General features: G+C 49.2%; 8 protein-coding genes across 8 annotated transcripts; 3 read left to right on the forward strand and 5 right to left on the reverse strand.

Moving 5' to 3' along the window:
* Positions 1 to 44: 44 nt before the first annotated feature.
* On the reverse strand, positions 45 to 2,550 carry F4812DRAFT_430842 (fatty acid hydroxylase superfamily-domain-containing protein). The gene is made up of 2 exons (XM_047934390.1): positions 1,183 to 2,550; positions 45 to 1,126 (listed from the first exon to the last, which is right to left on the reverse strand). The coding sequence occupies exons 1-2, from the start codon at positions 1,865 to 1,867 to the stop codon at positions 693 to 695; spliced, it is 1,119 nt and encodes a 372-aa protein (XP_047789341.1). The 5' UTR covers positions 1,868 to 2,550; the 3' UTR covers positions 45 to 692.
* A 118-nt stretch (positions 2,551 to 2,668) lies between these two features.
* On the forward strand, positions 2,669 to 4,061 carry F4812DRAFT_430843 (translationally-controlled tumor protein). Its single transcript, XM_047934391.1, has 5 exons — positions 2,669 to 3,243; positions 3,340 to 3,457; positions 3,522 to 3,659; positions 3,719 to 3,878; positions 3,954 to 4,061. The coding sequence occupies exons 1-5, from the start codon at positions 3,229 to 3,231 to the stop codon at positions 4,036 to 4,038; spliced, it is 516 nt and encodes a 171-aa protein (XP_047789342.1). The 5' UTR covers positions 2,669 to 3,228; the 3' UTR covers positions 4,039 to 4,061.
* Positions 4,062 to 4,234: 173 nt separating this feature from the next.
* On the reverse strand, positions 4,235 to 5,757 carry F4812DRAFT_430859 (uncharacterized protein). Its single transcript, XM_047934392.1, has 2 exons — positions 5,499 to 5,757; positions 4,235 to 5,439 (listed from the first exon to the last, which is right to left on the reverse strand). Exons 1-2 carry the CDS (start codon positions 5,583 to 5,585, stop codon positions 4,378 to 4,380), a joined length of 1,149 nt encoding a protein of 382 aa, XP_047789343.1. The 5' UTR covers positions 5,586 to 5,757; the 3' UTR covers positions 4,235 to 4,377.
* Positions 5,758 to 5,878: 121 nt separating this feature from the next.
* On the forward strand, positions 5,879 to 7,589 carry F4812DRAFT_46208 (Mis12 protein-domain-containing protein). The gene is made up of 2 exons (XM_047937976.1): positions 5,879 to 6,085; positions 6,163 to 7,589. The coding sequence occupies exons 1-2, from the start codon at positions 6,023 to 6,025 to the stop codon at positions 7,420 to 7,422; spliced, it is 1,323 nt and encodes a 440-aa protein (XP_047789344.1). The 5' UTR covers positions 5,879 to 6,022; the 3' UTR covers positions 7,423 to 7,589.
* F4812DRAFT_46209 (uncharacterized protein) lies at positions 7,590 to 10,576 on the reverse strand. The gene has a single exon (XM_047937978.1). The coding sequence runs from the start codon at positions 10,459 to 10,461 to the stop codon at positions 7,756 to 7,758; it is 2,706 nt and encodes a 901-aa protein (XP_047789345.1). The 5' UTR covers positions 10,462 to 10,576; the 3' UTR covers positions 7,590 to 7,755.
* A 467-nt stretch (positions 10,577 to 11,043) lies between these two features.
* Positions 11,044 to 12,767, forward strand: F4812DRAFT_451400 (phosphoglycerate mutase-like protein; the record flags this gene model as incomplete). Its single annotated transcript, XM_047936201.1, has 2 exons — positions 11,044 to 12,522; positions 12,654 to 12,767. The coding sequence occupies 2 exons, from the start codon at positions 11,044 to 11,046 to the stop codon at positions 12,765 to 12,767; spliced, it is 1,593 nt and encodes a 530-aa protein (XP_047789346.1).
* Positions 12,768 to 13,180: 413 nt separating this feature from the next.
* Positions 13,181 to 16,636, reverse strand: F4812DRAFT_46248 (uncharacterized protein). Its single transcript, XM_047938052.1, has one exon. It carries the CDS (start codon positions 16,225 to 16,227, stop codon positions 13,849 to 13,851), a length of 2,379 nt encoding a protein of 792 aa, XP_047789347.1. The 5' UTR covers positions 16,228 to 16,636; the 3' UTR covers positions 13,181 to 13,848.
* Positions 16,637 to 20,747: 4,111 nt separating this feature from the next.
* On the reverse strand, positions 20,748 to 22,579 carry F4812DRAFT_459885 (asparaginyl-tRNA synthetase; the record flags this gene model as incomplete). The annotated part of the gene is made up of 2 exons (XM_047937622.1): positions 20,748 to 20,874; positions 20,940 to 22,579. The coding sequence occupies 2 exons, from the start codon at positions 22,577 to 22,579 to the stop codon at positions 20,748 to 20,750; spliced, it is 1,767 nt and encodes a 588-aa protein (XP_047789348.1).
* Between the last annotated feature and the right edge of the window lie 118 nt (positions 22,580 to 22,697).

Raw genomic sequence — 22,697 nt, forward strand, 5'->3', positions numbered from 1 at the left:
ATTTCATTTAATGAGACGAGACGAGACGTTATTTGCTCGGAAGATTAATGAGATTATGTAGCCAAATGTTAAGAGGTATATTGGTTTAAATAATAATAATAATAATAACGTCCAAGTCGTGGATGAAACTCATAAAGAATCACATTCCCTATACCCTAAAATTTCCGATAACTGGAAAATACTCAATATAACTTTGAAGCGATGGTAGCGATCGAGTGTTAGTGGTATTAAGATTACGTATGGGGAAGCTGTAGCAGCGGCTGTCTACAGTCGCGGTGCTACGCATCCTTGATTTGTGTGTCGGCATCCAACGCCAACGTCAACGCCTCTTGCTCACTTCCGCACCACCTGTGCTGTGTTGGCTTGCTCATTTCCCGCATTAATCGTGCTCGTGCCTTATCAATGCGTATAGCCTAGTGTAACCATTCAGGCTACACGTAGTTTGAATGTTGCAAACCGTACAGCCATCAAAACGCGACTCGACATCCCCCAGAAAATAACTATCGAGTCATAGTGCTCAAGACTCAAGCAAACGCCCTTCCCATGCTTCCCGAGTGTATACATCTCATATCTCTTCAACCCATTCAATCCAGAATGCCCTAGTCACGCCTCGGAAGATAAAAGTAACGAATGTCCCTAGGATAATACAACGAATGTATGCACCAAACCGGTGCGCGTGACAAGGTATTGATTTACTGTGCCTTCGCGGATGCCTTTTTAGCCTCCGCCTCTACGAACTCCTGGGCCTTAACCCTCGATCGTTCGTATTTCAGCGATGTGTCACCGTGCCACATCGTACCCAAAAACTTGTCCCAAAAAGTAAAGAATGGCTGGGCGAAGTTGGTCTTGATACCCCAGCTCTGGTGGTGGATATCGTGGTAGGCAGCGTTGTTCGAAGTAATGTGCTGAAGAGGGTCCCAGGGTAAGGCATATCCGCAGTGGTCGTCGACGGTCTTGATCGAAGACATGACCCAGAAGAAGATTCCCTGCCTAGGCGTCATAAGCGCGAGCTTATACGCGAGGCCGGCGCCGACGGTGTCGAGAAGGAAGCCCTCGAATGGGTGATTATACAAGGCTCCATATGCGTAAGGAACGTAGAGTCGGTGGTGCCGCGAATGGAACGTAGCTGTAAGACGGTTAGTCAATATTATTACCAAAAAAAGGAATGGGGGGGATACGAACTGTAGAGCCACTTATTCTGGTGCATCAATCGGTGAAGGAAGTACTGCCATGTATCCAAGGCGGTGACGGCGACGAAGAGCTGGAAGCCGGGAATGACGATCCAGTAAATAGCCTTGGCAACTAGAAGTTCCCACGTGGCGAAAGCGGGCACCAAAGCTCCGTCTGGCCCGGCAAGCTCGGAGGTGAGGAAGGGGTAATGTCCACCAGCGAGCGCGCCAGCTAGGAACGGATGAGAAACAGCCATATTCTTGGAGATAGTAGCAGCATTGATTCCCAGGATACCGAGCACGGTGGGAAGGGCTCTCTGCGCCAGACGAACTCTCGTCGCCCAGACGGCAACATCATAATCCTCCATACCCGTATATTGTGGTGGATCGGTCTGGTTCAGGAAATAGGCCATACCACCCTGAATAACCTGCTGGAAGAGAACATCGCGAAGGACCTCGAATCGCGAGGCCTTGTTGCGCTGCGCAATCTCGGCGGGAGTGTGCAGACGGTATTGGGGGAATAGGTCCCAGGTGTCAATGATATGGAAGAAGATGGAGACAATCCAATACGCGATGGTGGGTGCGAGAAGGGATAGATAAAAGTCGGGTAGCCATGATATTAAATCTGGCGCAACGACAGCTTCGTACGACGGGAGCGGTGGGAGGTCCGTGTTGGACGTTATATTATTAGTAGCCATGGCGGAGGGGAAGTATTGCCCAGGCCAAGCGCAGGATCGTAGTATAACTGAATAAATGCAGTATAAATTGAAATTGAGGGACTTTGACAGCAGAAAAAAAAAAGAAGTGAGATGAATAAAGTTGTACTGGTAAGTTTTACCTTACCAGAACAATCTTTACCAAGGCGTTGTTGTTATCGGGAGAGTAATTAAAAAAAAGATCGTCGGGAGAAGAAGAAAAGGAGTGTAAGTAGTTAAATAAGGCTAATTATTTGAAAATGTTGTAAGGAGTTTGAATTATTTTTATTTTAGGGAGTTCCAACTCTCAGGATTTGAAATACTTACTACCTGGGCCGGTAGGTATGTAGGACAAAGTTTTGGCGCGTTGAAGGCGCAAATGTAAATTAGCCTTTCTAAGTGGTCCGTCATCATTCCATTGTCAGTGCATTAGTCAAAGTACAAAGGTATATGCGGGTCCCCCTTTTTATCAATTTTATCAATCTCGGCTGCCTTAGCCGTGTAGCTCCGAGATCACCTGTTTTCTCCCCGTCCGCCGTACATAGTACAAAGTTACCATGTACCTCTATCGTATGTACGTCGAGAATGACGCATATGGAACCATCTTGATTCGATTGAATCTTGATATTGAAGACTTGTCAATTTTACGGTGAAGGAGTTAACAAGACGGGCGATGGGTGACGGGTTTTGGAGTGATGCATGCCATTATCGCATGAACTTTGCATTAACTACCTCTAACTTAAAGTCTAGGTACTTATCTATAAGATGCTTACATTAGAGGTAGGTACCTACCACCTAATATCGGGCACTATGTGTAAACCGTAATGCTTCGGGTAATACAAACGCCTCGGAAACCCGATCCCGTCTCGACGATTATGTAAGTATTCAAGGACTAAGACATGCGGGTCCGTTCAACACACCGAGATGTGATGTGGAAATAACTCTTATTAAACACGAACACGGGTAGAAGGATAATATCAAGCAAGATACGAATAGACTAATATACAAAAGTATATGCACATAATGATTATATTATATAACCCCCACACAATGAATGCATGTGTACTTCGATACCTCGGATCTGACAGGCAAACAGAAAAGAAAAAAAAAAATCTAGATCTAATCGACAGGACATATTAAGTTTAGCGCGTTCGCCCCTCCATTGGAACTCTCCCACATTCGTCCTTGCCCAAAATTTTGAGGGTCTCCGCTAAGAAAATCTGCCCCTCACTATCTGTCGCAAAAAAGCCGTCTTTTTCCTCCTCTACTTAACTGACAACCTTTCCCCATCGTTCATCCTTCGTCGATCAGATCTTACTCTCCTCGTCTATTGCTCATCAGAATCCTCTGCTATTATCGCCAACATGATTATCTTCAGGGTATGGTTTTTTTAATTTTTCTTTTTTTCGCACATCTCATGCTCGAAAGAAACCAGAGAAATATGTATATACTAATATCAATTTTTTTTTGTATAGGACGCCCTTACTGAGAGCAAGGATGAGCTGCTGTCCGACTCCTTCAAGCTGAAGGAGGTCGACGGAGTCGCCTACGAGGCTGACTGCGCCATGATTGAGATCGGCGCCGTCGAAGTCGGTATGTTAACTTAGCTGCCATGGTTAAGTGGTAAGTGGACTTGAAAGCTAATGGATTTGTGTAGACACTGGCGCCAACGCCTCTGCCGAGGAGGCTGACGAGGGTATTGAAGACTCTGCCCAGAAGGTCAACAACATCATCCACTCCTTCCGTCTCCAGCCTACCAGCTTCGATAAGGCCTCGTATCTTTCCTACCTTAAGGGTAAGACAAACTTCATCACGATTGGGATCTGGATATTGACTAAACATCCGCGTATGCAGGCTACATGAAGAAGCTCGCCAAGCACATCAAGGACAAGGGTGCTTCCGATGATGAAGTCAAGGACTTCCAGACCAAGGCCCAGGCCTTCGCGAAGAAGATTGTCAGCAACTTCAAGGACTACGAGTTCTACACTGGTGAGAGCATGGATGTTGACGGAATGTAAGTTCTTACTGTTGCTTCGTGGCTTCAACCTTGTCAAAGTAAAAGAACTACTTACTGATATTTGAAACACAGGGTGGTTCTTCTCAACTACCGTGAGGATGGTGTTACTCCCTATGTCACCGTCTGGAAGCACGGTTTAGAGGAGATGAAGGTTTAAGCGCCTGCTTAATGATTACGGTCGAAACCTATTGACGAATACCATACACGATTTCCACCTAAACGACCCTGACGCTTCTTTTTTCTATGTCTATAAAACTCGATTTAGGCCCGTTACATAGATTCGTTCTTTTACGAATACTACCGGCGCATTGTGCAGCCGAAGCCTAATTAATTGATGAATTGCCCAAGTATTATCTTTATGTATGACTGTTGGGGCCGTATTATTCCGTGACTTAGATATGTGACTTTCAATCTTTTCCTTTTACACCCGATTATCGATTAATGATGCAACCGCTGTTTAGTACCTAGTTGTGAACTGATTGCCGCTTACTTCGCTTTAGTTGAATTTCGGCCTCGAGGCCATTGGTACAGGAGGTGGAACATCTTCGCTACCGGTTTTAGATACTTGGGGTTTCTTGGCTGGTGGCGGAGGAGGAGGCTTCTTCTTTCCTATTACCCCTGAAATTTGCGCTATTGATGATGTCGTCGTTCCCTGTCCATGAACCTCCCCACCACCAAATCGTTGGCTTATCCCGTTTGCTGTTTTTAATCCCGATGCTACTTGGTCCCCGTGTCTTTGCTGGAAGTTGTATGCTGTTCCAGCGGCGGCCTTCGCGTCTGCTAGGGACACGGATGAAGGGTCCTTTCTAAAACTTGCCGCGGTTTTTATTGCTGCTCGCTTCTCTGCCCAAGTAGTCCCCTGTGCTGGCACGGCCGTTGGTTCCTGTTGAGTATTGCTAGTGCCAAGGCGAGAGAAGCGGCTTTGTAGTTCGTTGAGCTGTCCATTAGATGGCTTCGTCGACAAACCTCCTGCGGATGAGACCGTACCTGGTGATCGAGCAGGAGGCGGGGGAGGAGTGCTGCTTCCAATTCCTAATCCCGGGACTGAAATGCCAGCAGCCCCTAGTCGGCTGATGGCTCCTTGATTTAGATAATTAGAGGTCTGGTTATTCCCTGTCGAGACTGGGCTTTGCGTCTGAACTGGGGACGCGTTTCCACTGCGCGGTGGGAGTCGAGGAGGTAAGGAGGGCGGGCCGCTCGGGTTGACGGGCGAGTACGGAGGTGGGACGGGATCTCGTTTGTCTGGGCTACCTCTCCTTACGGGCGGAGGGGGTAGATTCGATGTCGATAATCCTGTAGTGTCGACCCTATACGGCCGTGACTCTGGGGTGGGTTCTTCTATTTGGTGTTGATGCGGTTGCTGGACACTATGCGTATATCCGGAATGTGTAGAGGACACGGGGCTTTGAGACCCGGGTTCAGGCGTATTCCCACCAGTTCCGATGCGTTTAGGGGGAGGTCCAAAGGAAGAGGGATCTCGTAACGAGGATATAGGAACGGCACTATGATTAGAAGAAGAAGAAGCAGTAGATTTATCTCCTCGACCGACAAGGCTTTTCTAGTGGTTTGTGTTAGCATGTGATAAGGGATTATGGGAGATAAAAGATGAGGTCTTACAACTTGACCCTTTAACGATGTCCCTTCTTTCTCTGGATGCCAACCGTGTTTGACAATGCCCATACCCTTATCCTTCCAACCCGACATCTTTGGTTTACCCTGTAATTACTATAAAACTTGATATCTTGATTCGCAATTGTATAATAATGTTGTACGATGCACGCTTGTGTTGCACCAGCTACTAGCTAGGATATGTTAGGTACATCCTACCTTATATGTATGTACAATCCGTACCTAGCCTAAGCTGCTAGAAGGTCCCCATATGACGTAGACCCATAATGCTGAGCCACAGCAAAACGCCTCATCTAAAAATTAGGGGACTTGAACAATTGAACATTAAACACAATATTATCAATCGAATACATATTGAATTCCCCCCCTGTATTTTCACCCCACCACCAAACTAAATATTGACTTTCATAGACTTTAGGCGCGTCGCGTGTCATTAATTGACAACCCCCGACTTCAGCCCTTATAGCGCATTTGACGACAACGACAACAATGACACTTAAAATGCGCCGAACATGACTACATCTACCAATTCCGATGCCGAGCTTTTGACAGAGCACTTCGGGTACCCCCCTATTGTCAGTATTAGTACCTGGTACCCTATCTGGGAATAGAATAAGTATTTATGGTTAACATGGTCAAACCCCAACTATAGAGTCTTATCGACGACATAATCAACAGCGTTAACGTCCTCGCCGAGCGTGCCCTCAACAGCGTCGAACAAGGTCTATTAAACGCGCCCCCCGCAACCATCGGATTTAAGCCCCCCAAATCCTCCTCCCGCAATGCACAAAAGCAACAACAGCAACAGCAGCAAGACCCGGCCGAGGCCGCCAAGACGGAAATCGAGTCCGGGACGCACCAGCTGGAGACGCTGCTGTGCGCCAGCATCGACCGCAACTTCGACAAGTTCGAGATCTACGTGCTGCGCAACATCCTGACCGTCCGCCCGCCCGACATCCGCCACTGGATCCGGCTGTCGCATTACGAAGGGTTGGACCTCGCCGCCGCCGCCGCCGCCAACCCGTCCGACCAGGTCCCGAGCCTGGACAGCATCAACCACCTCCGTCGCAAGCTGCGCGAGAGCATGCGCCTCAACGCCCTGCTGACCGCCGAGCGCGCCCGCAACGAGAAGCTCCTCGCCGAGCTGCAGGACATCGTCGGCGTTTCGGCCGCGCAGGTCAAGAGCGAGAAGAACACCACCACCACCACCAATACAACAACAACGATGTCATCCCCCAACTCGCAGGCGCAGTCGCAGTCTCCGGCGCGTAAGAACAACAACAGCAACAAAAGCCCATTCGCGTTCCTGCACCGCAAGGGCTCCCTCACGGCCGGCGGCTCCGAAGCCCCCCTCAGCACGACCACAGCCTTCACGCTCTCTCAGATGCAAGCGCTGCGCGCGCTATCCACGTCCCTGCGCACCATCGCGCCGGACCTGGTTTCCTCCGCCCCCCCACCACCCCCCACCACCAATGCTTCTTCTTCTTCCGAAGCCATGGATATCGATAGCGAAGACAGGAGCGGGAACGGGAACGGGAACGGGAACGGGGAAAAGAGTAAAGACGGCCGGAAGAGCTGGCGGCGCGAGCGTCTCGAGTACGTCGAAGGCGCGACGAGGCGGTACCTCGAGACGGTGGAGGGCCTGGAGCTCGGGCGGCACGGGGAGGTGCGCGACGGCGAGTGGCAGGGCGCGGGCCGGAATTTGGCGAGGGATGAGGTTGGCGGGTTGGAGGGGGTGGTTGGGCTCTTGGGAGGGGGGGTGGAGGAAGGACAAGGACAAGAAGGACAAGAAGGAGGAGGAGAAGGAGGAGGAGAAAAAGAAGGGAATTCTACTGCTGCTGCTGCTGCTGCTGGTGGTACTGCGCGGAAGACAAGATCTTCGTCGAGAGACGATCGGATGGACGAGTCATGACGATGAAGAAGGAACCCTCTCACGTTACGTTTTGTATACACGTCGACGGCAACGGCTAGCACTGCTGTGGCTACTGCTGCTGCTGCTTATGCTCAAATAAGCGTCCAAGGAAAGGAGTCTGGAGTTCTCTGAGATCTTAGTCAAACAGTTTAATTGGAATCATTTCGAATTCGTGCATTAATCTACTGATACGCGCAAACATGATTTTCGAGAAAGTCTTCACGCCACGCCTCCCGTATATAAGGTATATATACCTTGAATATACATTTGCTTGATCATTCATTCATGGAGAATAATTATTTATATATGTACACTATATACGCGGCTTCTAAGCTAAACGTAATCACCAGCCCAGTGAGAAGAAGCCCGTCTAGCCCAAGGCTCCATGGCGTCTCTGCCCTCGAGGAGGCCGTTCGAGAAAACTATATACCAGAACCGATGGCCCCAGAATTTGGCGCTTTCGACCTCGTCCTTGGCACGGTTCGACTCCTCGAACATCGTCTTGGTGTTGGCAGCCATCTCGCGCGCCGCTTGGACGTGGCCGTCGCGAAGTAACGCACGCAGTAGCTCCACCTGCGTAGGCAGGATAACGGGAACGCCGATCTGGCTAAGTTTGTAGTAATAGTCGAGAGCCTTCAAGGGCTGACCGGCCAGGGCGTAGCCCTTAATGATGCGGTCGTATAGGATGTTATCTTCTACGCTGTCGTAGTTAAGCGCGGTACGGCGTTGCAGTAGCGCGTCGACAGATTCTACGTCCGGCGGACCGCACGAGAAGTAGTGCTCCACTAGCATCGTGTAGATGTGCGGCGAGAGCTCCAGGCCGTGGCTCCATAGGTGAGCCAGCACGGATTTGATAGGCTTAGTAGCCCGGTCACCTCCTTGGAGAAGGTTATAAATTATCTTGGCGTAGGTCTGCAGGTTCGGCTCTAATCCGATCTCGTGCATGTGGTCGAGCATATCTGACACTACCCTCGCTTGCTCTTCTACGGCATCCGGATCTATTCTAGTGAATGCCCCGTCCAGTATTATCGTAAATGTCGCTTCGTCGGCAGCTACGTTAGCCTCTTGCATCGCGGCAAATAGCCGTTGCACATCCTCATCCCTGCCATCCCGAACAGAGCGGCGTAATAATGTGTTATATGTGAAGACATCAGGTTTGATACCTTGCCGATCCGCCCATTGCAGGAGACTTTCGGCAGCGGAGACTTGATCCGTACGTACTAGACCAAGGAGGGCAGCATTGACCGGTTCTATAGTCGGCTCGACAGCTGTGCTATGCTCATCTTTCGAGCTTTCATCCCACAATCTCGACATTTCTTGCAAGGCCCTGATTCCGGCCTCGGCGTCACCGCATTCGATGAGGCCGGATATACGAGTGGTCCATATTTTGGTATCCAGCTTCACCCCGGAGCTCACAAGTTTCGCCCACACGGCGTTGAGGGCAACGGCGTTACGAGCTTTCCTGCAGCCAGTAAGCATGCTATTCCACGTCTTCATAGTGGGCCTAAGGCCGACTTCGCGCATGGTATTTAGCGCATTGACGGCCTCGTCAGGCTGATCCAGAGCCATCCGGGCATGAATAAACTGGTTGAAGATATCAGGATACTCTCGCATTTCAGAAGCTCTCTCCAAAGTAATGCGGTTTCCGTGCCCTATAAACTCCAGCCAGGTCCCGTTCACCTCGTGTATGTTACGAGTTAGGAATGCACGCTTGAGGCGGTATCCTACACGAGAGATATTGATCGAACCAGCTTTAGTCGGGTGTGGGGATCTATTAGGCTCTACGTTTCCATCAGACGCAATTGTCTCAAGCTTGAGTTTTAGCTGCTGTTTGATGTCAGGCCATCGATACATTATATAAGTTTTAAGCTCGGGAAAAGTATGTGAGATCCCTTCCAGCAAGCCGGCGTCTTGGAAATTGACAAATGTGATAAGATAGGCTATTTTGGAGACGAAACGAGCAGCATTTCGTCTAGCTTCGAGGTTACTTCGCTCGGGATCAAGCAACAAAGCATACGTAGCGATAGCTAAGATAGCCACGGGGGTGCCGAGCAGGTTCGGGTGATATTGGGGGAAAATACTACTCAAAGCCGCAGGGAAGTCTCCTCGACCGGAAAATTTCCTCAAAGCAAAGTTGTCGATTTTTGGAAACCAGAACCCGTCCATTAACTCGTTACCATGCATTACGGGTACGGATTGAGGCAAAGACAAGACTTTCCATGATTCGACAAGATCGTTGAGTAGGTCATCGCGGGCAAGGAGGTCAGCTCTAGCTATGGCGGAGTCTTCCTCCTCAGCAGATGGATCTATCTCTATGATCGTCCGGACTAAATCCGCCACGAGTGCAGCCCATCGCTGAGGCTTCATTTCACCAATATCCGTGTAAACTCGGAAGATGTCGGAAACTGCAGGTAGGTCAGGCGAGCGAATCGACTTCTTTTTAGCAGCAACGACTCTATCCAACAACTTAGACACTACCGTATAGAAAACCTTGGGTATGGTTATATGCGGCTCTTGGAGTAGAGGATATATTTGTGTGATGAGGTAGGCATACGCATCTGCCACGGGCTTGCCATTTCCAATCATGAGTTCTAGCTTCCCAATGGCCTGGACGAGAGCTAAGTCCATATTAGGGCTTGTCTGTTGGGTGCCAGTTGGGCCATATTTGTTTGTAGTTTGCTGACGGACGATCTGCTGGAACAAGGCGTCTACCCGAGCAGAGTTGTTGTTGACTGGAATCTTTTTGATTTTAACGGGAGACCAATTTGTATTCAAGATGGTCTTTTGGTTACCCTGCACCACTCTTCGAACCTTGCCCAGCTGTGGTTGGGTTTCGGCGGCCTCTGTAGGGGGAGGCGCATTGGAGGCATTGGACGTCGGAGTTGGTGAAGCGTTGCTCGGGTCATCGCTTCGCAGGGTGGCGTTGTTGGTGTAAAATCGCGACGCCTGGGTTTGCCATTTCGTTGTCTGTGATGTTGCGCCACCTGAATTTGCTGCTAGGTGGCGACATAGCAAGCAGGTAGATTTAGAACCCTTCATAACATATGGAGGGTAAGACAGGTGTTGCGAGATGGTGGAATCCGCAAAGGCATGAACAAAGTTCGGAATTTATCAGCTGCGAAGTATAAGTGAAGTAGTAAAAAAAAGAGGACGGATAACGGGTTTGTCTTATCGATCAATCAATATCAATTTACCCATTTGATACGGTCTTGGTTGCTTAAAATACATGTCACCCCACCTACCTAAGGTATCTTAGCTTGTAACCTTAACCTACCCCATGATAGAATTTAAGTTCAAGTACCAAGTACCAAGTAATTACCAGGCAATAGGTAGCTGCCAAATTCAATAAGACAAGCTCTACAAGCTACAAGCCTGCAAGAGGTAGGTAAGAGCAAGCAACAAAGAAAAAAAAAAAAAAAAGAAGTCAAGAGCTACTGCTTTTCGACACTATCCCATGTACCTACCTAGGTACTTAGAACCTATAAAGAAGGCGCATACTGATGTTTCTGTTCTTATTCATTGTCCTTATAATTTATAACTTCTGCTATCTCAATACGTACCTAACCTAACCTAACCTAGTGATACCAATCTCCGCATCACTTCAGACCTCCTATAATAATAATGACTTCCCTAATCCCCAGACCTCCCTACTCAGAAGATGAGCTCAAAGCACTATACCCGGAAAATCTAGAATTGCAACTTGTACAGATCCTGCTCCGTCACGGCGAGCGTTCTCCCGTATCCGTCCGTTTTCAGAATGCCGGCCTGCCCCCCTTCTGGCCCTACTGCAGCGCCGTCCGTCAGCTCAAGTCCGCCGTGTTAGACCGCCATACCGGCCAATTCTCCACTCTCGAGTGGAAACGTCGTCTTGAGACATTCGGACCCAATGACGAACCTGTACTTGCTCAGGGCCCCGCCGGGGAACTTGATAGCGTGTGCGAGATGGGCATGCTGACCGACCGCGGCCGTGAGACCACCTTCGATCTCGGTACTCGCCTACGCACTCTCTACGTCGACCAGTTGCGCTTCTTACCTCCGGTCCTGCTTAATGCTGATAACCTATACTTGCGCGCAACACCTATCCCCAGAGCGCTGGACTCGGTCCAGGAGACGTTTACGGGTTTGTACCCGGCTCATACTCGGGCCCCCAAGTTCCCGGCCCCGGCTATTCTAACACGAGCTCCGGGTGACGAGACCCTGTTCCCTAACGATAGCAACTGTCGGCGTTTCGCAGCGCTGTCGCGGGCGTTTGCCCAACGCGCCGCCGACCGCTGGAACGATACGGAGGAGATGGCGTACTTGAACAAGCTGTACGGGAAATGGATGCCGGAAGACTCGCCGCGGGTCGCCGTGGACGGACGGCCGCGTCTAAGCGGTATCATGGACACAATCAACTCAACACTAGCGCATGGGCCAGAGACACGGCTACCCAAGGAATTCTATGACCCGAAGGGCCGCGAGATCATTGAGAAGATCGGGGTCGAGGAGTGGTTCGCGGGCTACAAGGAAAGCCAAGAGTACCGGGCGTTGGGAATTGGAAGTCTATTAGGCGATGTTGTGAGCCGTATGGTGGGTAGCGCCGAGCGTTCGACTGCCGATGGCGAGTACGAGGTGGCGCGGAAGCTCGAAAGCGGCCCCGTAAAGGAAGGTAAGAGTGCTACGCCCATCCGGTTTGGGTTGAGCGGGTGTCACGACACCACGATAGCCGCTATATTAGCAAGTTTAGGATCATTCGAGAGTAATAAATGGCCCCCTTATACGAGCCATATCGCCATCGAGATGTTCCGCAAAGCAGATCCTACTCGCCCTAAACCAACAAACCTATATCAACAAGGTACAGCGACGATGCCGCCGACAGAAGCTAGCTCTACCCAAGCTAGCAAACCCGGCTGGTTCGGCTCGCTATTCCCTTCGAGCGCGAAGCCTGGTAGTCCACCGCCAGGCATAGGACGCAAGCCGATCGAGGAGTTATCGGCCAAGGAGAAGGCGAAGTTGGAAGAATACTACGTGCGAATACGGTATAATGACGAGGTCATCACGGTGCCAGGTTGTAAGGCCCCAGGTAATCACCTCGAGGGCGACGAGAGCTTTTGCACGCTGGTGAGCTTTTCCCTGTTTGCCTACCTAACTTCTACCTACTACCTACATATATATAGCCGAGAACGGTCCCCTTCTCTTGCATTTAGGCGGGAAGCAAATATCTCTTCTACCGTGGCTAATGAACATACTAGGCCGCGTTCAAATCCATCGTCGACAAGTTTGTCCCGCGCAATTGGAAGCAGCAGTGCAGAACTAACATCCGAGGCCCTGCGTTCCCGGAGAAGCCGGAGCCGGCCGGTTATTAATGAGGCTATAAGCCACTGAATGAAAGATGAATGGCGTCTTATTTTTTTAAAAAAAAAAGAAATAAGTAGTAAGTTGGTGATATTGCTGTTTGGATTAGTCGAGTTGAAAGAGAAGAACGATAAAGATAGAAAGGATGTGTGCGCATTCTTGTGGCCGCAGCCCAGCCCAGCCCAGCCCAGCCCAGCCCAGCCCAGCCCAGCTCAGTTCTACTTGCATTCTCATGCAAGCCATACATATTTCTGGTACATAGGTAACTTTGATTGCATGATAAATACTTTGAGATATTGGCATTAGAAAAATTAAGGCGTTACACGATTTAGCATTAGAATAAGCAATAAGACAATGTCATTGGTACTAGGTACTACTAGTAAAAGTACCATCATCACTCACATTGAAAGCTCAAGAGTTTGATATCTTATCATGAATGAGTTATATATATTTGCACTCGCTCGGTGAAAGGACGCTTTCATTTGTTTCAAGCTACATACATAAGTGAGCCAACAGCTTCGACATGTACATCATAGGCTAGGTAGTCACAACAAAAAAACCGGGAGAACCTTTTCAATTGTCATATTAATACCTTCCTACCATATTTTTATCAAGACAGAGAGATATGCAATGACAGCAGCGTTATAGCAAGCAAGAGATACTGAAATACTACCAATAACCTCTCAACCACCAGCTACCACTGTCGGCCACGCATCCCTTTCTATTTCCATCTCTATCCTCATATCTCCCTCCCTCTCTCTTTCTCTCTCCTATCAGAAATTCCTATCAAACTCCGCTCATATCCCATTTTTCAGAGACGAAGCCTTTTCTCCTCACTAACACATTCTCTCAGCTACCCAATATTAAGGCATCGGACATCGTCGTATCCCACCGGGGTACAAGTTGACTAACAACTTTTTTCTTCTCACAAGGTCGAATGACCGGGAAAGTTTAAGAGGTTTTACAAAGATCATACAGGAAAATGCCAACACTAGCCGTTGAAAGCTGAATAAAGAACGCCGAAGAAAATCAACGCAGCGATTACAACATATTATCTTTCCCAGGTTGTCGCCTTCGGAACGGTGTGCAAAATTAGTTGGCAACCTCCTCCTCGACCCAACCATTCAAGCCGCCCTGAATGGCGAGGCCAAGACCGGAGCCCATACCACCAAAGCTGGCCTGATATTGGTGTCCTCGACGCTCTCCCTCGCTTGGGCCACCAATGGCGCTAATAGGACTAGTACCGCCATTCTCGAAACCAGGGGCAAAAACAGGCAGGCTTACAGCACGGTTGTGCTGTCCCCGAGCGTTACCGGGGGCAAGCAGACCGCCAATCGTCGGTGCACCAGACGCACTGTTCGCCGCATACCCATTCGAGATGCTCGCAGACTGTCCATGGCCGGAGCCGCCTGCCGACTGAGGAATATCTAAAGATAGATCATTGGGCGAGGATGCAGCAGTTCCGAATAACGCCGCTTGCTGGGATGCCAGCAACTGGTGTTGCTGCTGCTGGTGCTGCTGCGCTTGCTGCGATACTTGGTTCAAGTACATCGTGAGCGGATTGTTTCCATTGGAAAACAAGCTGACGTTGTTGGCAGACTGTGGCGAAGTCGGATTGGTCGGTGAGTTGTTGCTTCCACTACCAACCGGAGCAGGCGAAGACACACCCTCTCCACGGGGAGACTGGGCCTGCTGCTGAAGCTGTCGGGGCTGGTTTCCGCAGCGATCTTTGCCGAAATTGACCTTGAACTTCCTGTACTCTTCCTTGCTTCGAACGGCCTCTATGGCTTTGATGGCATTCGCAATGTTTGTGAAGTTAACGAAAGCGCAGCTCTTCTCTCGTAAAGCGTTTACCAATTCAATCTCGCCATATTCAGAGAAATCCTGTCTCAATCTTTCTTCAGTCCAAGTCTCGTCCAAATTGCCAATATAGACATTACGAGAGGCACCGCCGCTAACGGCCAATGCAATAGCTGGCGGCAGAGCACCGGAGTGCTTTCCCCAACCAATCTTCAAACGACGATTGTGAATCATAAGGCCCTGAAGATTGCTTAGAGCATAGAAGGAAGCCGCCGCAGTCGGGTCGATAAAAGTAACGAAGCAAATATGCTTATCAGGAATGTATCGAATATGGTGAAGCAAACCACCTCGCACGACATTGCAAATCTCCTCAATCGTAGTCTCTGGGTGAATGTTGCCAAGGTAAATAGTTCGGTTGCCGAGGTTGTTAATACCGCCGGCTGTAGTCGCAACTGCTGCCGCTGCCACAGACTGCTGAGCGAGCGCACTAGAAATAACTTCGCGATCTTGACCAGTCAGCATGTGAGCATATCCAGGCGCGATACCGAGGTACTGAGCCGCGTTCTGCTGCTGGGTCTTAGAAACGTAGGCACATCGGTCCTTGCCGTAGTAAACGCGGCGAGGCGATTGCCACTTGGGTTCTTGGGGAAGCTGTTGCACAGCCTTCATGGCATTGGCGATGGACAAGAAGTGAACGAAGGCAATGTTCTTCTCCCGGACAATCTTAATTGTATCAATAGCACCAAACTTCCCAAGGTCCTCACGTAGCTCTTCTTCGGGAATGTCCTCCGGGAGGTTTCCGAGATAAACGTTTCGGGACGCACCAGATTGTTGGACGGCCAAGGCCACAGAAGTGGGCACCTGAGACGGCTTGCCCCAACCAATCTTGATATCCTGTCCCTTGATACAGAGCTTCTTCAAAATAGCATCCGAGTGGAAATGCGTAGCAGCATTGGCGTCGAGGAAAGAAATGAAAGCACAGTTCTTGTCGGGAAGCAGTCGGACGGATTCGATTTGCCCGCTCCTCACATGGCCAAGAATCTCTTCAGCCGAAGTGTCAGGGGGGATATTGCCGAGATACACAGTCCTACTAGTACCCGTAACAATACCCGGGCTCAGAGTTGGCGATTGAGGCTGCATTTGGCCGTTTATATTGTTGAAAGTACCAGTAGGAGACTGCGGCTGGAAGAACTGGGGAGCGCCGTACGTGGAGGGAGACACCATCGCCTGGTAAGCTTGAGGGGACAAGCTTTGTTGAACGGGACTTGCGACATTGTGCTGTTGCTGACCATTGTGCTGCTGACCGTGCTGAAATGCGGACAGGTTCTGGAACTGAGGACTAGCAAAAGCAGCGGGAGTGCCAGGCTGGAACGGGCTACCGAGGAGCAACTGGGAAGGGAGAAGAGGAGTGAACTGCATATCAAAGCCAGTGCCAGGTGTAGTCATATCGGGACCGTTGCTAGGGACAGGCGGATTCAGCTGATTCTGGGTGTTGATCGAGGGGATGTTACCACGGCGAGGGTGTCTGTCGGCAAATCCAGAAATGTTAGAGGTGAAAGCGCCATGAGAGAAGCCGGTATCGCTGTTTGAGGGCTTTGACGCATGGCCAAATCGACCTGAGTTGCCAGCAGGACCAGTGGGGATACCACCGGAAACTGAGAGGTCCTGCATCCCGAGAAGATGAGGAGGGACAAGGCTGTCCCGTGAGACGTGGGATAGAAGCGCCGTTTTGAAAGATTAAACGTGCCCGCGAATAGGCACGAAGGCAGAAGGCAGAAATAGGATCCGGAACGTCGTCAGGATCCTAGCAAAACAAGCAATATTGGATATTATAACAGCTGTTGACCAAAGAGTAAACGGAACAACTTCGAGTGTGTCCAAACAATAGTTTAGCTGGAAAGATAATGGGTATCTCTAATCGAACAAAGAGGTACCACCGAGTAAGATGAATATAGACTATATGCAACGATTCGGTGGTTTATCGCCAATATGACGCGCAATAATCGAATTGGACAAGGTATAACTATCCCGTAGAGTGCAGTAACCAAAAATTTGGCCGGTATTACCTAGAGCTGGCCAGGGTGAAAAGACACGACAAGAATAAGTTGCCTCGGCGAACGGCGTCGGTCTAAGCTTATACTGTCCCTTTGATTCGTGTCGATGGTCCGGCAATGTCGAACAAAGACAAGACGAAGATTATCCTCCAAAGCGAGCGAACTGCGACCTGCTAGAAACGAGCGTCGAAAAGTTACAGCGACGACAACAGCTTTCGTTGTCGAGTCGTTATGAGGAGGAACCGGGTAGATTTCGCTACGGGTAGGCTGGCGCAGACAGGTTTAAAATTGGCTAGAAGCTGTCTCTCTCTTAGGCGGGAAAAAGGGAGAGAGAGAGAATCTTGGCGCGCGGGAAGTCTATAAAAAATTATTAAGAAAAAAAAAGTATAGCGAATGAGCGTAGGTAAATAAAAGCTGGAAAAGATCCCAATGCTCTAGAAACGAGGAGACGGCAAAGAAGGATTGGATAGGTAAGATACAATAGGAGGTAGAATAAGGATGAGGAAGAGGAAGAGGAGTAGAGCGTAAGAGGGTAAGGGGGGAAGAGAAAGACTTTGGACTACTCCGTTACCGAAAGGAAAAGGAAGAGAGGACTGGAGGGAGGAAGTGAGAGAAGGAGACGAGCAGAAAAATGGAGGAAAATAATTGGACGATTCAGGTTGGTGCAGATTGCCAGAATGTCCAAAAATGGGGGGCGCTAGTTTTAATGAAATAGCCTGCAGCTAGCTACTAAACCCATTTTGAACCTCTTCCTCCTTCCACCTACCTACTTTTTTTTTATTTCTTTTCTTAGCTACCTAGGTACCTACACCCTTTTTTTTTCAACGCCCTTTTTGCCCTTTCCTTTAGGTAAGGTAGCTGGAGGTAGGTACCAGATGGTTTGGTTACCTTAGGTAAAAGCACTAAAACTAAACTTGGGTTATTTTAGACCTAGTGCAAGACATGTACTTCCGATACCTTACGAAGCCGAAGCTGTTTCTGTGTACCCCTTAAAATGGTCCCCTTGGGTAACTTCAATGGGTAACTCCCCAGGAACAGGGGGGTTCGCTGACACTACAATAGTGTAAAGCAGTTTAAGATGAGATGTATCGTCTTTATGTAAAAAGTATATATATATAAAATATACCTATGAGAAAGTATTTCTCACGAGTCATATCCACGTCTTTCAAGGTTGTCTCTTAAAATGTCAACCCATCCCTCACGCGACTGCGCCCGTAGTTTCAGATCACGGAGAGACAGGCTATTCCCACACGCGTTTTAAGTATTAATTACTTCTTATATAGGTACGCGCTTTGAAAGTCAATTCATATATGCGTATATCTACAGGTACATAGGTACGACATGGAAGGCAGCAATTGGGACTCAACGTCCAGCTAAGATGCATGTTTCGACCATTGACCATCATTACGTATGTCAAAATTCAGCCTCATTCTCAACGTTTCAACTCAATGGCTGTTCTTAAAGTTCGATGGGATATTCGGTCCGCCAAGATTTCGGGGGATCCGATCCATTGAACTATAACACGGACCTCCCCCGATGCCTAAAATTGCTTCCGGTAACTAAAGAATACGCAGCAGCTGCCAGCAAGCATAAGATTGGGACCCAAGTTGATAACCTCAATATTTCGATTTTCAATGTTTCGAATGTCTTAACTCTTTCCGAGGGTTACTCGAATATGTATGTAAGGGTTGGGAAATGCCGTCGCCTTAGTTACCTCTTACTCACTGCACTCTAAGAGCCCCATCGCCAACGTAGTGGATAAGACTCGTTGCCAATACATAGGTACATAGTAGTAGACATGGGATCTACAGGGTCTAGACACGAGTTACAGGTCATCGAAAATAGGCAGTTGTATTATGCAGATACACTAAAATCAGGGGAGAAAGACCCTGCGACAGCAATGCACACGAATTTTGGCGGGCCAAGCCATTTTCATTTATATGCGAAAACAATTCCGTCTTGCCGTTGAACGATAGAAACGAAACAACTTAGGTTAGTTACGCATTCATCATTTCAATGCATCTTTCAAGCCGGCAGGTCGGCTTCTATGCAATGAGAGAGAGCTTCCATCAAATGAGACATCAATATGCGGTACGAGAGACGATCAATGGCACATCCATGGTTCATACAGGTCTAGCGGGTCCGGAACATGGGCGGTCATCTCGATTTGGGATACCCTACGCCTGGAACCGGTCAACCCAAACCTAGACCTAGCCTTATCAAGTCTTTCACGTCTCGTCGGTATCGCAAGTTATCGTTCGTCCATCGTGTTGAGACCAACGTGACCTCGAGACATTATTTTCCGCGCGTTAAGGCGTTAGTTAAAGCGTTAGGAGTAATGTCGTATGCATCCGTACATAGCTCAGCTTAGCTTCGCCTGTGCGCCCATGCGACATGAAACTCTGAAATCTCGTCGTATCATCGTTGAACCCTCCCCCCGCATAACCTCCTGCAATGTTGGCGGCTTTCTGACGGCAGCGACGTTGTACCTTGCATATCGGCCATGCTTTTATGTCTCCCCGTAAGAAAGCTCTCTACTAATAAAACCTCCCGCATCCAAAATTGCATATGCACGATTTATGTAGGTGTTATAAATAATACCAATTTTAGGTATTTCCTCAAACTCCCCATCCCCTCCCCTCCCCCCTTTTTTTTTCATCCCGTCTTCTCAATTCCGACTTTAGCTTATTTGCTTTACTTTACTTGCCGTGCACGCGGATACCATCATATCCCATAAAGGAAAACTAAAAAGAAAAAGGGCAGCCAAGGAAAAGCCCCAATTTTCCAGCGAAAAAAAAAAAGGTAAAAACAAAGAAAATCCCCGATTGAAAAATAAGACCAGACCTTCTCTTTCACCTCCGTACATGTAGGTATGTAGGTACCTACCTCTCACACCTCTCTCACCCTGCCCCCACCCGAAGAGGCGGACCTTGTGGCCACTGCTACGGCGCTACGGTAAGGTACCCGAGGTGCGCAATACGTGACCTGTATTAGCGCGGATGCAGTACAACCATGCAGAGATACGCTTTTTCCTGTAGGTACAACCCTACCAGAAGCCGTACCCAACCCTCCTAAAGGCTAACCAACCTTAGGTGCCTTGGGTACATACAGGTAGGTATTATTCCCATAGGCTGAAGTTTGAACTCTACACGAAAAAAAGAAAACTGTGCCTTTTGACTTATGCGCATTTATAGAAACCTACGCTATAACCTCATTTACCAATTTGCAAGCCTATGAGCAACGCTACTGTATTACCTTACCGTAATGGCTTATATAGCAGGTTAGGTAGATACCTAGGTACCTATATCTATATGTACATGTTTACCTAAGGCACTCAGAATTGGTACTTGGTTGGTACAATACCTGATGTACTTGACCTACATACCGCCAGTTTACCTAACTGTCCATCACAGTGAAAGAAGGAGACGTGTGACTTGTAAGCCTTTACAACTCTTCGTAATCTCCCATCGTCATCATCGTCGTCATCATACAGATACCTCGCTCATACGCCGAGATTCGCTTTGCTCTTCGATTAATTTTTCATATAGAAGACTGCATACAAATATACACACTTACCCCGTCGGACATTTGTGTCTATCTCACTCCAGCCTACGTATTTAGGTACTAATACCTATAATCTTATCTCGTAGAATCTGAACTTACAGTCGAGAAAAACATGTACATTCGCATCCGAAACTAGTATCAAGAGCAGCTCGCATACTTCGGCGGTGTCAACTACGAAGGAATAGCTTGGGTATCTAGCCATGTAATAGCTTCTCACGAGCCGCGTCAAGACTCGGGCGATTATGAAGAGATCGTCTCTATTTCGGAGCTAGTCCATGATCAACTATGGCTTAGTTAGGAGAGTCGGTCACCACATGTCATTCTCGCTCGGACAAATGCCAGGACTCAAAATGTTAGCCGTCGCCAACGTGTCCTTCGAAGGAACGGTCTATTCCCGCAACGGCTAATCTCGGAAAGCATCGTAGAGATCCTTACGGGCTTGACCGCTTTCTCCAAGTCCAATCACACTCTCCTCTGGATCCACTAGATCTTCCCTCGCATGCTTCCCGCAACTCCCAGCGGCGGACCTCGCTCAGAGACCCAGCATCTAAGAAAGAACACATGCACTGCCTCTCAAGGCTTGCATCGTCCCATAAAGCGGGGGTATAGACAGGTCGTGCGAACAGTGTGCTGGTTAGCAATCCAAGCGAGGAATCGTTCAAGACCGAGACCATATCCACCGTGAGGAGAAGTACCGTACCTTGGCGAACAGTTAGCTTCGACTCCGATATAATGACGATATCATGAATTATAGGGAAAACTCACTTGCGCTGATCAGTGTACCAGTAGTAGTCCTTCGCGTCAATGCCCTGCTTCTTGTAGGCATCAAGGAGCTCTTCGTATCCTTCCATCCTCATGCTACCGCCAACAATCTCACCAACACCCGGCATCAAGCAATCCACACTCTCAGTTACCCGTAGGTCTGAGGGGTCCTTCTTCATGTAGAAGGCCTTGATTTCCACGGGGAAATGCGTTAGGAAGATAGGTCGGTTGATGATGTCAGTCATCCTCCGTTCAGCGGCCTCCGCAATATCGTCTCCGAAGACGTGGGGGTTACCCTCCTCGTTCAAGATAGGGGGATCTTGTGCGTTGAGCCAGTCAATAGCGTCTGTGTACTTCATGCGCAAGAAGGGCCGAGTCGGTTTTTGGAACGTGGGGTTGAGTTCCTTCAGATGAGCGGCGATGGTCGGGTTGGCAAGTACGATATCAATGACCCGGCAGATGACTTCTTCAAGATGCTCTAGCAACTCGTCGAAGTTGATATAATCCAGTTCGGCTTCGATGTGAGTGTACTCGGAAAGATGACGGCGCGTCAGACTCTTTTCGGCACGGAATGATTTCTCGATACAGTAGACGTCTCCGAGACTCGGGATAACGGTCTCAAGGTAGAGCTGAGATGACTGGGTCAAATAGGCCATTTCATCATAGTAGGGCGCGCTGAAAAGGGTTGCGCCACCTTCGACCTGGGTCTGCACCAGGGCAGGAGGCGAGACCTTGGTGAGGTGCAATTCTTCATAGACCTTCGTGAATGCTCCCTCCACAGCGGCTCGGATCTTCATGATCGCAGAGGCGTTCTCACCTCGGAGAACCAGGTGTCGGTTATCAAGCATCTGCGCATCCCATTGGTTCTGCTGGGACGAGACTTTGTTGGTGATGGCATCCTCGTCACTTGGCGACGCTCCTAGAACCTCGTAGTAGTCCACGTGCAACTCTCGGTCGTCGGGAGCTGTCTGTCCAGCAGGGACTTTGCGCATCTCACCATACAGGGCAAGTGAAGTACCCTGGGCAAAGGTTAAAGCATCGTAGGTCTTGGTAAGGTCACCAGCAGCCAATATGCATTGTAACTGCCCGTATCCGTCGACCAGGGTAATGAAAGTGGCCTGCTTTTGTACGCGCAATCTGTGTATTCTTCCAAAGACCTTGACTCGTGTGCCTTTCTTGTCACCCTCTCCAAGCTCGATGTCTTTGCGGCTAATCTTAATCCTGACAGGCTTGGGCAGCGACTCGTCCTGCTTAAGCACAATCTTCTTAGCAGCCTCGAGGTTCTGTTGCCTCTGCTTCTTGATTTCGGCCTCGGCAGCAGCAGCCTGTTGCTGCTTCTGGATCTTCTTCTTGTGAGCATCGAGGGCTCCTTGGGCTTTCTTGACAGCGCTCTTTGCGGGTTCCTTCCATAGGAGTCTTACGGAAGGGTCCTCCTCGGGACCAACAGGACCAGTTTCGGAGGCTCGAACTTGGTATTGGGGGGTGGGCTTCTCGAAGTTCTGAATATAGGCGTAGGCCAGCGACTTGTAAGGCTTGAACTCGGAGCCATCTGCAGTCTCGTCGTCCTTGCCTGCGTCAGTGTCGACGTAGCATTTTTCGTCGTTCTTGACCCGCTGGGCCAACTCTTGGACGGCGGCGGACATGTTTACAAATTTTTTTTAATTTTTTAAACAAGTTCCCTCCCTGAGCTGGAGGACTTGTTAGCTGCGCAACGGCGACGAGGTTTGGTTTAGAAGGTGGGATGTATGTGAAAGCGGGAGT

The sequence above is a fragment of the Daldinia caldariorum genome (assembly GCF_022478825.1).
Source record: "Daldinia caldariorum strain CBS 122874 unplaced genomic scaffold F4812scaffold_10, whole genome shotgun sequence".
In the NCBI taxonomy this organism is placed as follows: Eukaryota; Fungi; Ascomycota; class Sordariomycetes; order Xylariales; family Hypoxylaceae; genus Daldinia; species Daldinia caldariorum.